The following is a 17,125-nucleotide window of genomic DNA, read 5'->3' as shown; positions in this document are numbered from 1 at the left end:
GGCGGATTTCTGAGTTCGAGGCTAGCCTGGTCTACCAAGTGAGTTCCAGGACAGCCAGAGCTATACAGAGAAACCCTGTCTCGAAAAACCAAAAAAAATGCAAATCAACATGAATATGTAACTGTTACAACATATGAAGTCATATACTACCAAGGAAGCTGTAAATGGTTACTATTTCATTTCTTCTACTTGTGTGTGTGCATCTGTAAGTGTGTGTGAATGCAAGCCCTGGGACTTGAGCCTTGGGTCCCTGCATGCTAGGCAAATGCCCTGCCCCTGAGCTAACTCAACAGCTCTTATTATTATTATTATTATTATTATTATTATTATTATTATCATCAAACAATTAATGAGCACCTGTTAAGCTAAGCCTTAGAAATAACCACAGAAGGCAAGGCAACCTTATCAAGGTTTCCACCCAGCAGGAAATGCAGCTATAACCACACAATGACATAACTGGGAAGTGCACTATAAGTGACTGCTAGGGCTGGGCAAGGTTGTTTAGTGTGAGAAAGCATGCTGTGCATACCTGATGACTTTAGTTTGATCCCATGGTAGGAGAGAATGGACTCCTAAAAGTTGTCCTGTGGTAGCCATGTGCATGCCATCACACACACACACACACACACACACACACACACACACACACACTTAAATCTTTTATTTGCTAGGTGCTTCGCCTGCCTGTTTATATTTGTACTATGTGTATGCTGTGCTCATGGAATCCTGAAGAGGCTGTCAGCTCCCCTGGACCTGGAGCTGTGGACAGTGGTGAGCCATCATGTGGGTGTTAGGACCCTCTGCAAGAGTAATGAATGATGGAAGCCACTGAGTCACGTCTCCAGCCCTAGTAATTAGGTGCTGGAGAGATGCCTTTGTGGTTAAGAACATGATGCTTTTGCAGAAGATCGTAATCCCCACTGCCTGTGAGTCTAGGTTCAGGGGATCTGGCACCCTCTTCTGGCCTCCACTGGCACTTACATGTGTATATACCCACACACAGACACACATGAATACATAGTTTAAAATCAATCTTTCAAATGTTTTTTTAAATAGATTTTATTTATATGAGTACAGTGTAGCTGTCTTCAGACACACCTGAAGAGGGTATTGGGTCCCATTACAGACAGTTGTGAGCCACCATGTGATTGCCAGGAATTGAACTTAGGACCTCTGGAAGAGCAGTCAGTAGAAGAAATGAAATAGTAACCATTTACAGCTTCCTTGGTAGTATATGACTTCATATGTTGTAACAGTTACATATTCATGTTGATTTGCATATTCATATGTTGTGATTCACAAATGCTAGGTAAGCACTCTGTCAATCGAACTATAGCCCCAGCCCCTGACTTCCAGTTTTTGAAGTGTTTAATTCAGTATCTCATTTTCTGGCCATTCGTTTAAAAGGAAAGATGTCTGTTAAATGTGTACATTGTTGAATCTTCCCCGTAGGATGGCTGACTTGCTTTTCTGTGAGCCAACAGAACTCTATAACATCTTGAATCAGGTCTCCAAGCTGTCCAGATTGGCTGAGCCCAACTACCTCTGTTTACTGGGTAAGTAGAAGAACGCACCAACCCAGCACACCAGTATACACTCACACATAGCAACACACACCAACACACGAACCCAAACACGCATACCAACATGCAGACCACACAGCACACACCAACCCAAACACATACAAATATCAACATGCAAAAACACAGCACACATCAACACACCAACTCAGACACACATACCAACACCAACATACAGACACATGGCACGCACCAACCCAAACACACCACCAACAACACAAACACCACACACACAAACATCAACACAGTACTAACCAACAGGTATGTTGAGGAGAGTGGCCTGCAACCTTCTTTTCGAAGGTTAGCAGGGTTTCAGGAGGGGGAAATGAACGGTTGGTTCAAAAGGCTGCCTGTGGTTAGGCCGGGGAGATTAGGCTCAGTGAATAAGGTACTTGTACAATGGTGAACACCAGAGCTTGGTCCCCAGCACCCGTATAAAAGTCAAGAGCTTTGACAGCCTGCCTGTAATCCCGGAACTCGGGGCAGGGGAATGGGATACACTGGGCAGGCAGCTAACTAGACTCTGAAAAGGTGAGCTTTGGGTTCTGTGAGACCTAGCTTCAGAAAATAAGGTGGGGAGTGGTTGAGGAAGACATGGGCATGTGCACATGCTTGTGCATGCACCCCACACTCTTTCTGCTTAGATACATACACACCACACACACACATGCAAAGGCAAATGGTGCTGCAGCTGATGTTACAGCACCTGAAAGACAACTCAAGACCAGATCAAGGGCAGCTCTGCACAGCATGGTGGCTCAGGCTTGTGGGCCCAACGCAGTGCACTCAACAGTTTCAGCCTTCCTGGGTTACATGGTGAGACTCCATCTCAAAGAAATTCAGAGGTCAGCTACGTGGTAGTGGTGTTAGACCTTTAATCCCAGCACTGGGAGGCAGAGACAGGTGGGTCTCTGCAAGTTCAAGGCCAGCTTGGTTTATAGAACATGTTCTAGGACAGCCAGGGCTATACAGAACAGCCCTATCTTGAACACCTCACCCCCCAAAAAAACGAAGGGGTAGAGGTGGTGAAGTTAGGAGGGTGTTTTGTTTTGTTTCAGAGTCTAGGGGCTGAAAAGATGGCTTTGTGGGTAAAGGTATTTGCTGTCAAGGCTGAGTCTAGTCCCTGGAGACCACGTGGTGGAAAGAGAACTGACTCTCAAAGGCTATCCTCTAACCTCCACTTGTGTGGCATGTAACCACCCCCAAATACAGTCATTATTTATTTGAAGATGAGAATTTGACTACGTAGCCCTTGCTCACAATCCTCACGCCTCCTGTCGCTCCTTCCTTCATAGTCACTAGATGCTGAGATCACAGCTGTGGTTTTGTTTTTAAGTTTTCTTTTTATGGATGTGAGCACACTGTCACTGTCTTCAGACATACCGGAAGAGGGCATCGGATCCCATTACAGATGGTCATGAGCCACCATGGGGTTGCTGGGAATTGAACTCAGGACCTCTGGAAGAGCAGCCAGTGCTCTTAAGCTCTGAGCCATCTCTCCAGCCCCCACAGCTATTTGAGTGGACAGTTACTCACCTGCCCACCAGTGTTCTCATGTCCCTCCACACGTCCAGTTCTGAGTTCAACCCTTTTCTTCCCCAGATGTCCGATCAAAAAGACAGTATGAGGAGAGCCATGTGATCACCGCCCTCAGAGTGAAGAAGGTATCAGGCTGAGGAGGACGGGAAGCAGAGGGACAGGGTGGTGGGAATGGTGCTTGTCCCATGAGTCGCCCCCACATCCCTAGAGCTCATCCTGGTGAATACTCCCTGTTCTGCTGTTATCAAGTGGGCAACTTGTCCTGCAGTCATTGGTGTCTGATCTGGGAAAGAAGGCCCATGCAGCCCCTGTGCATCTGTTCTCTGGGAGGCCCATGCAGCCCCTGTGCATCTGCTCTCTGGGAGGCCCATGCAGCCCCTGTGCATCCCGTCTCTGGGAGGCCCATGCAGACTCTGTGCATCTGCTCTCTGGGTCCTCCAGGATGTGTCTGTGAGCTTGGTGCTGTGTCTACTTTGTCTAGTCTCTGCCGTCTGGTAGGTGGTCAGTACAGGTTGTTGGTAAATACTTGTGACTAGAAAAGAGTCCTTCCCTCTGCCCAAAACATGTACCAACCTTTGTTTGCCTTGTGTATATGTGTGTGTGTATTATTTGATCATTCACAAGCATGTGTGTGTGTGTGTGTGTGTACATGTGCCCATGTGCGCACACACTCACCCACCTGCACGCATAAGCCAAAGGATGATAGTTATCTTCTTTTATCACTCACCTTAGGATTCTTAAATTTTTTATTACATTATTCTATCCATCTACTTTATGTTTCTTACAATTTTTACTGTATTATTATTTTTAAGTTATATGTGTGTGTGTGTGTGTGCGTGTGTGCACATGGGTGTTGGTGTCTGCAAAGTCCTGAAGAGCACACTGGGTCCATTGAATCCCCTACAGCTAGAGCTATAGGAAGCTGTGAGCCACCCAAAGTAGGTGCTGGAAACTGAACTTGTCTTTTTCAAGTGTAGCAAGTGCTGACTGCTGAGTGATCTCTCCAGCTCCCTTTATTCCCTCCTCTCTCATCTCTCTCTGTGTGGAGGTGGGGGTGGGTATGTATCTGTCACACTTGTGGCGATCAGAAGATGACCTCTACATGTGGGTCCCAGGAATTGAACTCAGGTTCTCAGGCTTATAAGCAAGTACCTTTACCTGCTGAGCCATCTTGCTGGCCCTTATTCTTACTTATTCTTAGCCAGAGTCTTGCTATGTAGTCTAGGCCATCTTGAGTCTCATGATCCCCCTGCCTCAGCCTGGACCAACGCCCTGCAGCAGGCACCCTCCTGAGTATTCTCTTAGACAAATCGATTTTCCCCTTGTGTCCCAGAGATCCTTGTAAGTCTAGACCTCTGTGGCACTTAACTTCCTGCCTTGACACTATTCTGTTGTCATAGCCCCCTGAATGTCCTCTGTTGGGACTTCTGCATCAAATAGGCCAGGGTGCAACAGGCAGTGTTAGGCTCAGATTCCCTTAGTGAAGGGGGCTCACAAGGACACTAAGAGCAAGTGAAGGCTACACTCTGAGCTGCCATCTAGTCAGGAATCCTCGCGTTCTACAACATCTGTTAGGTTCCTGTACGTGTCTAGTACATAGATGTGTCTAGACTACATCCCCTCCCCAGGTGAGCTCAACATCTTTATTAGTTACCTTTCTTATTCATTACATCAACCAAAGCAACTGCAGCGGAAAGGGAGGAAGGGAGAAGGCTATTTTAGCTTACAGTTTCAGGGATATAGTCCTGTGTTAGTGGGGAAGGCATGGCAGCAGGCATGTGAGCCACCAGGTCACATTTTGTCCATAGTCAGGAAGCAGAGAATGAACCAGAAATGAGGCTTCACTGAAAACCCTCAAGGCTTTCCCCTGTGACCCACCTTGTCTGGCAAGGCTTTACCTGCTAAAGGTTCCCTAATTGCCCAAAATAGTGTCATCATCTGGGGACACTTGTGCCTGTGGGAGACATTTCACACTGAAAGCACAACATCTTTTATTTTCACTTTGGGGACTTGCATTATGGTGACCCTTCTTGATTCTGCCACTCACCAATACATTCTACCTCACGGTAAAATGCTCGCCCTTCATCCATGTGTGTGAAACATACATTTAAGGTCTGTCACATGCCAGAGATTGTTCTAGAAGCTCACAAGGTATGTTAGTCTAATGGTCAACAGTGGCTGCATGGTAGAATCTAGTATCGTCTTGGAGACAAAACTGCAGGCATATCTTGGCAGGGTTTCTAGAGTGGGTTAAATGAAGTGGAGACACTCACCCTGAGTGTGGTCGGCACCATCCCCTGGGCTGGAGCCAGACTGAATCAAAATGAGATGAAATCAGTGGTGCTGGCACACACTTTCTATCCCAGCACTTGGGACGAAAGGCAGGAGGCTCTCTGTGAGTTCCAGCCCAGCCTGGTCTACAGAGGGAGTTTCAGGACAGCCAGGGCTACACAGAGAAACCCTGTCTCGACCCCTCTACCTATCCCCAAAAGAAAGCCAGCTGAGTGCCAGCATTCATCTTTCTGCTGTCACCTGACGATCTGTCACCCCACCTGATTGTACCCTTAAACTGTGAGCCAGATGAACCCTTCCTTCTTTCCACAAGCTCCTCTCATCAGGTGCTCTGTCACAGCAGTCCTGCTGTCTGGTAGCCTGCATTTGACCCATCTCACAGTTCTGGTGACATTCGCTCACTTGGGGCTTCTGCTTCAGGACCCATCATCATGAATGGGTTTGGGTTTGGGTCTCCTGCCAACATTCATCCAGCCACAGCAACTCTGATGGGCTGTGAGCCTGGTCATGGACCAGCCATTCTCCAGCCAGGCCATCTCCAGCTTAGTGACCTGCTTTTGTCCTTCTTAGTGGTGGGTAGGGGGGACCCTCCAGGATTCAAGAGCCTCTCCCATCCATTAATGGGGTTTCCAGCTCATGAGTCATGGGGGGAAGGAGGACAGGACCCCCAGCCCACCTCAGGCTCGTCTGGGTGTTGTGCAGGGACAGTGTAGCCAGGTGAGCCCCTCAGCAACCTGTCTGTGGTTTCCTCAGAGAGCTCATCAGTACCTCATTCCAGAGTCTGTAGACCTGGAGTGTGTGCGATACTGCATCGTGTACGACAGCAACACCAGTTCCCTGGAGCTGTGCATACGGCGGCAGCTGAATGAGGAGGAAGAGGAGGAAGAAGTAGAAAGAGAGGACAATGAGGAGGACACTGGTAACTTTTGTCTTTTTGGTGGAGTTTGAGAAAGGGTCTCTCAAGCCGAGTTGCACACCTTTAGCTGTCTGGAAGACCTCTGCTTCCTGAGTGCACTCTGTCCACTGAGCCTTCCCAGCAGGTTTTACAACCACACGAATAATGGTGGACCATACTGTGTTTCTCATTTTTGTGTGGCTGTGATCACATTACCTGAGGACAGGATGATTTCTCTAGTTTACTTTGTATGTGCGTCTGTGTGTGTGCATAGGTCTGTGGAGACCAGAGGCCAGTCTCTGGTGTCAGTCCTCAAGTGCCTTGTTTTTTAGGACTGTCTCTACTGGCCTGGAAATTGTCAAGAAGGCTAGACTGGCAGGCCAGTGAGTCCCAGGAAGCCACCTGTCCCTGCCTTCCTGGTGCCAGCATAGCAAAAGTGTGCCACTGTGCCTGGCTTTTACACAGGCTCCGGGGGTGGAACTCAGGTCCTCAGCTTACTAACTAAGCCATCTCCAGCAACACGTGCACATCTACACATGCAAAAACGCGCACGCGTGCGCACGCACGCGCGCGCGCACACACACACACACACACACAGGGCTGCATATGATACACACACATATGAAAGACAGGAGGAGGAGAAGGTGAAATCACTCACATGCCTAGCAGTGAGCCCTCTATGGCTGCACACAACATGTGACCCCAAACTTAGTGGCCCTAAATAACAAAATGGGTTCAGAATTCAGAGGCCACTCCTCCAGGAGACCCAAATGTTTCTCTCTAGAGATTATAATCAGAGTGTCAGCTGGGAGGGTTACCCTGAGATAGAGGACAGCTGCAGAATGAGACCATGTTTCAAATGAAAACAAATAAACAAAACCCTGGGCTGGGGGTGTAGCTTGGTCGGTGGAGTGTTCACCTAGCATGCAAGAAGCCCTAGGTCCATTCCAATACCACATAAACAGAGTGTGACGGGACACACTTGGAATGTGGAGGTAGAAGGAGCAGACGCTCAAAGCTGCTACCAGTTACACACAGCAAGCTCAAGGTCTGTGAAACCCTGTCTCAAAATAAATAAATAGTCATAAAAATAGATAGATAGATAGCACACTGTTAATCTCAATACTCAGGAAGCAGAGGCAGGGGGATCTCTGTGAGTTTGAGGTCAGTCTGGTCTACAGAACAAGTCCCAAGACAGCCAGAGCTACACAGAGAAACTTCATCTCAGTAAGCAAATAAATAAACTTTGTCCAGGACTATAGCTCAGTGATAGAACACTTGCTTCTCGTGCACACATGCACAAGGCCCAGGGTCCAGTCCTCACTGCTACACAAGGGGGGCCGGGGGCAGTAGATAGCTCAGCAGGCAGATGCACTTGCCACCAAGTTTAACAACCTGTGTTTCATCCCTAGGACCCACATGGTGGAAGGAGAGAATTTACTCTGATATCCTCGTGTGTGTGTGTGTGTGTGTGTGTGTGTTAATATACATACACATGCATGCACACACATAAATGAATGAAGCATTAAAAATCAGAAGAATCCCTAAAAACATGTAATCAGTTACAAGACATTTAATGAAAGTTCTGAAGCTGGTTTATTCTCTTTTCAGTCCATAGTTTGGGGATGATGACCCATGCTGACAGATGAGGGTGAACATTGACACTTTGTGCCACTGGGAGGCGCTAAGGCCCCACCTTTAACAACACCCGCCTTCTAGACTTCCAAGTGGTCTTTGGCTTGGAACTTTTTGGTTTCCTTTGGGCTACAGTTTGTAAGGGTTTGCTAGTTTTAAATCAGAGTCTCATGTAGCCCGGCCAGCCTCAAACTCACTAGATTGCTGCTGACGCCCTTGAACTTCTGTCCTCTCTCCACCTTTTGAGTGCTGGTTTTACAAGCATATGCTGCCATGTCATGTGTAGTGCTGGGGATGGACACAAGGCCACGCTCGGCTAGCTCTCTACCAATTGAGCTACATACTTAACCCTTTTGGTTTGTTCACATGTTTGTATATTTTGGACTGGAGAGATGGCCTTGGTCTTCAGTGGACCTGAGTTGGAGTCTCAGCATTTATGTAGTGTACCTCACAGCTCTCCTTAATACAGCTGCAAGGCATTTGACCCCTCTGGAGTGAGGGCACATGTGCACATCCCCCAGCCCAGACACACAATTACAACTTTTAAAAATTATGTTGTATGTATATATGTATGTATGTATGGATGGATGGATGGTAATGCACATGCTACAATACATGTGGATTCTGCCATGTAGGTCCTAGGGATCCAACTCAGGTGATCAGGCTTGGCAGCAAGTGCCTTTATGTTCTGAGCCATCTCTCTGACCCCACCTTCTTTGAGACAGGGTCTCATGTAGCCCAGGCTGGCCCCAGCATCACTGTAGCTTGTGTTTCTGAGCCTCTTGCCTCTACCTGCCCAGTGCTGGAACTGCTGGTGTGCACCACCTGCCCAGCTTGTTAACAGTTTCAGGACTACCACCTGGACCCTAGAGCTCTAAGAACAGGGCCTGCTTAGGTGGCTCAGCAATAAAGGCGCCTGCTCCCAAGCCTGCCGACTTGAGTTTCATTCCTGAGACCCGCATGGAAGGAGAGAACTGTCTTCCACTAGTTGTCCTCTGACCTCCATATATGTGCTATGGCAGATGCATGGCCCCATACACAAGTAAGTAAGTAAGTATGATTTAGAAAACCACTTTTGCTCTATAAGAGGTGGCATTGTGCTGTGGAGTTTCCCACTCAGAAAGCGACCACAGCCAAATGTAACACTTCCACTAGAGGTGACTTTCCTCAATTAAAATGATGATTTGGGGGGTGGGGGTGGTAAAGATTGTGTCTGGTGGCATACACTTCTAATCCCAGCACTGAAGAAACAGAATTAGATAGATCTCTGTGAGTTCAAGGATAGCCTGCTCTATGTAGGGAGTAGTTTGTAGGCCAGCCAGGGCTATGTAGTGAGACTCTTCTTCAAAAAACCAAACCAAACCGAACCGAACCGAACCGAACCAAACCAAACCAAACCAAACCGAACCAAACCAAAGCGAACCAAACCAAAGCGAACAGATGCTGTTGTGAAGCCACGTGTGCTGAAATGCTATCTTTCAGCCAGGAGTGGTGGACATCTGCAGTCCCACCATTGGAAAGGCTGAGGACAAGGGAACCCAAATCTGTCATCCCCCTGCCTCAGTCTCATGAGTGTTGGCATTGCAGGCATTCACTAACATACCCAGCTACTGTTTTTGGCAAACAGCCTTTTCTGACACAGTAAGTGTGGTAGCTGCTGAAGCTGCTTGGCAGGGTGACCAGGCTCTGTGGGAGTCCCTAACTGTCTTTAATGCCACCCTACAGTTGTCGACTGTAAGTCTCTAGCAGTGGGGAGGCAGATATCTAGGCTAAAGGTGACAGTATTGATGTGGCCTGGGGCTGCCATTCCAACTCCCCCGTGCCTTCTGACCCAGTAGTCTGTTGCTCAAGAGAGACACGGCTGGTGGCCCGTAACCTACTGTCTGGACTCTGATGGGGAAGGGAGGTGAATTCCACCTTATGCCTGCAAGTTTTCTCCCACCATGGTTTATAGACACAGGTTCATCCTCTGGATCGCTCCGTGCCACTTATGCCTGAGAAGTCCCTTCTGGACCGTGCTTGTCTTCAGGAGAAAAAGTTCAGTTTATTTAATCAAACTAATTAATTTTTCTTCCCTAGGTGATTTTATTTTGTGTGTATGTGTGGGTGCACATGAGTGGGTACACACATGGGAGAAGCCTTAGGTGTTGATCCTCAGATGCTGGTCTCCTTCTAAACGGTTTTGAAACTATAGATATATAAGATAATATCTGTGATTTATCGAGGGTGGGTGTGTTCCAGAGCTTGTACAGAGGTCCTGAGATGAAGGCCTGATTATCTGGCTTGGTGACAGGCATCTTTACACACTGAACTGAATTCCTAGCCCTACCTTATTTTTTTGAGACTCTCTCCTTACGTATAATTCCCTGGTTCAGCTGGGCTAGCCTGCTGTGAAGCCCCAGGGATCTGTCTGTCTTCATTGATGAGATTACAGTGTACACCACAAAGCCCAGTGTTCATATGTGGGTTCGGGAACAGAATTAAGGTCCTCAGGCTTTCCTGACTCTCTGCTGTCTGAGCATCTCCTCAGCCCCAGAAGTTCCAGAGCCCTTCTCCTGCTGGCAGGCTCTGGAGGGTCTGCACCAGTGTTCCTGGGTCAGGGTGTCTTAGTGGATGCAGGGTTATGGAGATTGTCTGCTGAAGCGGCGCGAGGTCTGGATTAGTTACTTTGATGCTGCTGTGACAGACCTGACCAGCAGCTTATGAGAGCAGAGTGATTTTGGCTCACAGTTTCAGAGGGTTTGGTCTGCAGTCACTGGCCCTCCATTTCCTCTTTTTATTCTGTCCCAGCCCCAGGCCATGAAACAGTGCCCCACATTGAGGATAGATCTTCCCTCCTCAGTTAATTCTCCCTGGAAACATCCTCACATTTGCACTCAGAGATATGTCCCCCAGGGTCCTAGGTGGTATCAGGTTTAGACAAGTGGGTGATGAATATTGTTCATATTATATAGCATAATTATGAAAGGTTTGAGTTTAAATTTATAACAAACCATAAAAAGAGGTCCAGTGAGATGCTGTCTAGGAACCACATGATGGAAGAAGAGAACAGACTCCTGCAATGTGACTAGTTTCCACATGCGCACCACGGGATGAGTCTCTCACACACATGTGCGCACACGCGCATCCGGGCACAATGATACATCCCCACACTCAGGAGGGCAAGCCAGAATAGTGTGCTCTAGGCCAGACTGAGCTTCGTAGCTTTCTTCTCAGAAATAAAACTAAATCCTAAGGAGGCGTCACCTGAGACCCACCAGGGTGGGCACAATTTAAAATACGACAAGTGTTACATAGCAAGTGTTGACAAGAGTGTGGCGCTCTGGGCCTTTGTATGCCACGGAACACAGTGGGAAAGGACCTGGGCACAGAGGCCCCCGACTGTCATCCCAGTATTGGAGACTGAGCCTGCAGGATTACTACAATTTCAGGGGCAGTCTTGGCTACATAATAAGTCCCAGGCAGGACCCTGATTCAAAACACAAAATCAGAGTCAGTAAAATGGTAGAAAGCACCTAGGAACAGACCCGCAAGCTGAGTTCCATCCCTGGAACCCGAAAGGGGACAGGAGAGAACGAGCTGAGAATGAGTTGGCCTGTAGTCTCCATTCATACACTGTGGCACATGTGTATGCCTGTATACATACATGCATACATACATACATATGTACATACATACACACAATTAAAAATGAAATATTACAAAAATTAAAAACTAACCCAAAGTCAGGCATTAGTGGCACACACATTTAATCTGAGCACTTGGAAGGCAGACATAGGCAAATCTTTGATATCAAGGCCAGCCTGGTCTACAGAGTGAGTTCCAGGTCATCCAGGGAGGGCTACACAGAGAAACCCTGTCTCAAAACACCAAAGCCAAACAGACAAACCAAGCCAAACCAAAACCTAACCCAAACGAAACCCAACTGTAGGAAGAGTATCAAATGGTCCCGTGTACAGACAGCAATGGGGATTGTCCATGTTGAGGTGCACACTCCGAGAGAATGGGAACACGGCACACAAAAGCTTATGCTTCGTTCAGCACAGATGTCTCAGTAATCCAGTGAATGGGGGAAACCGAATGCAGTTCCTCCACAGAGTGAAATGATACTCAGCCATACAAGGTTTGCTATGGGGCCGGAGAGATGGATGGCAGTTAGGCACACATTTTGCTCTTGTAGAGGACCCAGGTTCAGGTTCCAGAATCTAGCTCTGGGGATCTTACTGTACTGGGTGCCCTGTGCTGGCTTCTATGGGCATCTGTATCCTGTACACAAACCCACACATACACATAATGAAAAATTATAAAAGTTTGATGCTAGAGAGATGGCTCAGTGATTAAAAGGACTGGTTGCGCTTCCAGAGGACCTGGGTTAGAGTCCCAGTGCCCAAATAGTTCCTTACAGTTGTCTGTAGCTCTAGTTCTGGGTGATACATTGCCTTCTGGCCTCTGCAGTCACTGCACATGTGGTACACAGACAAACATGCAGGCAAAACAACCATAAATATATTTTTAAGACTTTAAAAACAAGGCTTTACTTGTAACACTCTATCCTTGAGTCATATTTTTTCTTAATTGTATGTGCCCCTTAACTTGGGTTTCTGAGTAATTGTTTCCAGTGGAAGTAGCCATCCATTCTCACACTAGGCAAATGCTAAATACATTTTATACCTCTTTGGTTTCTGCCTGTAGAACTCTTACCTGGACCTGCCGTGGAATTTGGACAAATCCTCATTCACTTTACCCGCCAACCTGTCTATGTCCTCAGAGGGGGCTATGAATGCTTCTCTGGCATGTACCACTTCTTCCGGACTCAGAAGATCATCTGGATGCCCCAGGTGAGGCAGGAGAGTACTCATATGTGCCTAGGAAGTGAGGCTGGAGATGGGTAAAGGGAGGCAAAGGCAGAGGAGATGGGGAGAGGGGACATGGGAAGTGAGAGTGGAGAAATAAGCCTGGGGCAACTGGTGTGGTTCCATCCGTGCTGACAGATTCTGAGCTAATACATTGTACTGGCTGGTTTAGTGTCAACTTGACATGGGCTGGAGTTAGCACAGAGAAAGGAGCCTCCCTTGAGGAAATGCCTCCATGAGATCCAGCTGTAAGGCATTTTCTTAATTAGTGAGCAAAGGGGGAAGGGCATTGTGTGTGGTGCCATCCCTGGACTGGTAGTCCTGGGTTCTATAAGAAAGCAAGCTGAGCAAGCCAGGGGAAGCAAGCCGGCAAGCAGCACCCCTCCATGGCCGCTGCATCAGCTCCTGCCTCCAAGTTCCTACCCTGTGTGAGTTCCTGTCCTGTCTTTCTTTGGTGATGAATAGCAGTGTGGAATAAACCCTTTCCTCCCCAACTTGCTTCTTGGTTGTGATGTTTTGTGCAGGAATACAAACTCTAAGACACACATTGTCTTAGCTAGGGTTTTACAACTATGAGCAGACACCATGATCAAGGCAACTCTTACAAGGACAACATTTAATTGGGGCTGGCTTACAGGTTCAGAGGTTCATTCCATTATCATCAAGATGGGAGCATGGCAGTGCTCAGGCAGGCATGGTACAGGAGGAGCTGAGAGTTCTACATCTTCATCTGAAGGCTGCTAACAGAATACTGGCTTCCAGGCAGCTAGGATGAGGATCTTAAAGCTCATACCCACAGTGACACATCTACTCCAACAAGGCCTCACCTTCTAATAGTACTACTCCCTGGCCCTAAGATAAACAAACCACTGCACACAATATGGGGAGGTCAAACATAGGAACCTAGAGAGGGGTATGGTTTCTGTGTGAGGCAGTATGCTAAGTCAGACAGTGTACAGTTTGACTCTGAAATGTTTCCCCACACATGTATGTTTTGAACGTTTGTTCCCTAGCCAGAGTCCTCCTCAGATGGCTGCAGAGCCTTTAGGAGGTCGGGCCTGACTGGTGGAAGAAGGTCCTAGGGGTAGGCCTTAAATGTTATACTCATTCCTGGTTCTAGTGTGCTAACCCTGCTTCCTGCTCTGTGGCATGCACCTTTCCTCACTGCATGGACAGGGCCCCCACGCCTTCCCTACCGTGATGGAGTCTCTAAGACTGAGAGCCAAATAAACCTCAGCCTTTTCAGAATTTTGTACCTAGGATGTTGCTAGGTTTCTTTTTTCTGATAACATTGACTTATTTTGTGGCACACACGTGAGTGCATGCATGTGTATGCACATGAGCACAAATGCACGTGCACAATGGCGCATATATGTATGCCAGATTCTCTTCTTCCAACACGTGGGGCCCAGGGATTGAACTCAAGTTGCTTGGCAGCAAGCACTAACCTCAACTGGACAAGTTTTGGGTCACAGATTGTCAATTCTAACCTTTGTGTGTATGGCCAGGTACAGACAGGAGCCATGAGGGAAGGGGCTGTCTTTGTGGACAGCCGTTTATGTACTGGTGCAGTGGGTCAGGCCTGTTTACACCCAGGCCTCTGGCTTCTCATGTGAGGCATTCATTCACGTGTGAGTGTCTCCCTCACTGTCTCAGGCTTGCTCTCCTGAGCTTACCTGTAGAGCCACACCTCCAGAGATAAACCTTCCGGTTATCTTTGGTGGGTGTAACCCACACCAGCCTTCTTTCTCCCCATCCCAGGAACTGGATGCCTTCCAGCCATACCCAGTTGAGATTCTTCCAGGCAGGGTCTACCTGGGCAAAGTCAGTCAAGCCTGCAATGCTAAGATGCACAAGGACTTGAAAATTAAAGCACATGTCAACATTTCCATGGAGACAACACCCTAGTAAGTGAAGGTGATACTATTGTGTGTATGTGTGTGTGTGTGTCTTCCTCTGTCATTTCTCCACTTGATTTTGTAAGAAAGGGTCTCTCACTGCACCTGGTGCTCATGGAGTGGATAATCTCCTAATGGAGTGGATAATCTCCTAATGGAGTGGATAATCTGCCTAACCAGAAAGTTTGGAGATTTGTGTCTGTGGCTCCAGCCCTCAGTTTCCAGATGTGTGTGTGTGTGTGTGTGTGTGCTAGATATTGTGGCCCAGGTCCTTATGCTGTGCAGCAGGAGTTTAGCTGCCTGGGCAGTGCCCTATGCACATGCTCTGTTCTAGGTTGAGTTGCTTGTTTACATGTTTCTGACTGCCACAGCTTGAGGCTGGTTTTGCCACAATAGTACTAGAGGTTAAACCCAGGTCTCTCCCTCATTGGCCACGTGCCCTTCTGGTGAGCTGTGCCACATTCCTTCATTGGAGGGTTCTAATAGAATGCTCCAACCACACCATCAGCCCCTCACTGGCAAGTTTTAGGCTGATGTCTTACGTCAAGACGTTCTCTGCGTGCACATGCATGTGTGTAACCATCTGTGCAGGCCAGATGACTATCTCTAGTGTCATTCTGCAGGAGCTAGACACATTTATTTAAAAGACAGGATCTCTCACTGGCCTAGAATTCACAAAATGGGCTAGGCTGGCTGGCTAGTGAGGCCAGAGATCTATTGGCCTAGTGCTGGAATTCCAGCTGTTGGCTACCTGCCTTTTTTTGTAGGGGCTGGGAATCAAAGTCAGATCCTGATGCTTGCATGGTAAACACTTTATCAACCGAGCCATTTTTCCAGCCCCCAGTACTATTTCTGCTAGTTCCTGTCCTCCTGTTGTCAGCCCCTAATTATTCCCTTCTGGGTTCTGTGCTGTGGTCTGTGGGCATTACACACTACACTACATTAACACCACAGTAGGGCTGGCTGATCCACCATGTGTAGTGTGACTTTTCTGGGGAGATGTGGAGAACCATCTACTCACCCCGGATAGGACACTGGTGACAGACTAAAAGAAGGGACACCACCATGTAAGTCCAACATAGAGAACCAATGAGCTTCCTGCGGTTACTTAACAGGTGCACATGTGTAGGGAGGTGACTTATAGGGACATGGATGACTCACAAGCAGCTGAGTCAGGATTCCTGATAGCTGGGACCCAGGAGCTTCCTACATGACTCACAGACAGCTCCTCAGGCCAGAGTCTCCTCTCACCTGCAGTTGTTACTACCTGTATAGCTTGGGGAAGGGCCTTGTGAATCTTGTAAGTTTTAGGAAGTTTCTGGGACTTACAAGTTGCTCATTCCTGAGCTTTGGAAGTTCCTTTTACTTCCTGAGCCTTAAGAAGCCTCCCTCCTGGAAGGAATGCTCCAGTAAAGAAGAAACAGATACTCACCACTGTGCTTCAGTTTTGTAGGCAATGCAGACAAGCTCTTGCATATCAAGCTTGAGGATACTCCAGACTCCTTTCTTTTTACCTATTTCCGCCACATCTGTCACTTTATAGGTAAGGAGAATTTCCTGATTGGGGAGTGTTCCACGTGTGTTGACAAGTCTTTCTCTGCTTGGACCTGGGAAAGAGTATAAAATCTAGCACATTCAGCTGCTCAGAAGCCTCAGCCATATGTACATTAGCAGCTTAGAAGGAGTCCTACCCCATCCCCCATGACAGGACCACACTGTATCTGCTCAGGACAGATCTTTCAGTCATTCTCAGGGTTTAGAGTTGACCAAAAGAAGCAAGATTGCTGAGTCAGGTTAGGGGTCTTGATGGCCAACATGGTACCAATATGGCCCCAGTGGCTGGAGGTGGGATAGTAGCCTCCCCTATCCCTCACTTGCCCACAATTTACCACTTTCACTTTTAAAATTTTTTCTACTTGAGGTCTACAACCATGGTGGAACACATGCTAGGTAAGTGCTCTACCTCTAAGCCATGCCATAACCCCTCCCTGGGGGATTCTAGGCAGGGGCTCTACCACTGAGCCATGCTTCTAGTCCCCACTGGGGGATTCTAGGACTCCAATCCTTTTTCTTTTGACAGTGACACCTTGGGTTGCCTAGCCTGACCTTGAACTTCAGTCTTTTTCTCCTCTTAGCCTCTAAACACCTAGAATTCCAGCCTGTGCTACTAGGCCTACAAGAATGGTCTCCCGATGGCCACTGAGGGTCCTAGTGCCATGCACAGCCCTTCTCTCTTCCTTTTGCAGAACTTCACCTCAGGCTCCACTCTGTCATTCTGGTCTTCTCCACCCGGGGCATCAGCCGCAGTGTTGCTGCTGTGGTGGCCTTACTCATGCATTATAATGAGGAGACACTGAAGGTAAGTGTCCTGGGGCTGGGGCTCCACTGGGAAAGTGCTCACCTGGCTTGCAGAAGGCTGGGTCAAAGCGGGGG

At 47.9% G+C, this 17,125-nt stretch overlaps 1 protein-coding gene across 4 annotated transcripts in view; it reads left to right on the top strand.

The window, feature by feature from the left end:
- The window catches only part of Styxl1 (serine/threonine/tyrosine interacting like 1), a 27,064-nt gene that overhangs the window by 5,643 nt on the left and 4,296 nt on the right, over positions 1 to 17,125 (top strand). Inside the window, exons 1-8 of one of the 4 annotated variants that reach the window (XM_021187084.1) lie at positions 1,454 to 1,556; positions 3,183 to 3,244; positions 6,165 to 6,299; positions 6,935 to 6,950; positions 12,634 to 12,779; positions 14,556 to 14,701; positions 16,138 to 16,235; positions 16,939 to 17,051. In XM_021187084.1, coding sequence (XP_021042743.1) covers positions 1,454 to 1,556; positions 3,183 to 3,244; positions 6,165 to 6,299; positions 6,935 to 6,950; positions 12,634 to 12,779; positions 14,556 to 14,701; positions 16,138 to 16,235; positions 16,939 to 17,051 — 819 coding nt within the window. Of the gene's footprint in view, positions 1 to 1,452; positions 1,557 to 3,182; positions 3,245 to 6,164; positions 6,331 to 6,934; positions 6,951 to 12,633; positions 12,780 to 14,555; positions 14,702 to 16,137; positions 16,236 to 16,938; positions 17,052 to 17,125 lie in introns of those variants that run through there. The other 3 variants (XM_021187083.2, XM_021187087.1, XM_021187086.1) reach the window with 3 other exon arrangements.

Source organism: Mus pahari, chromosome 23, assembly GCF_900095145.1.
Source record: "Mus pahari chromosome 23, PAHARI_EIJ_v1.1, whole genome shotgun sequence".
Taxonomy (NCBI): Eukaryota; Metazoa; Chordata; class Mammalia; order Rodentia; family Muridae; genus Mus; species Mus pahari.
Note: the sequence above shows the minus strand (reverse complement) of the source record. Positions and strands in the feature narration are given on the sequence as shown.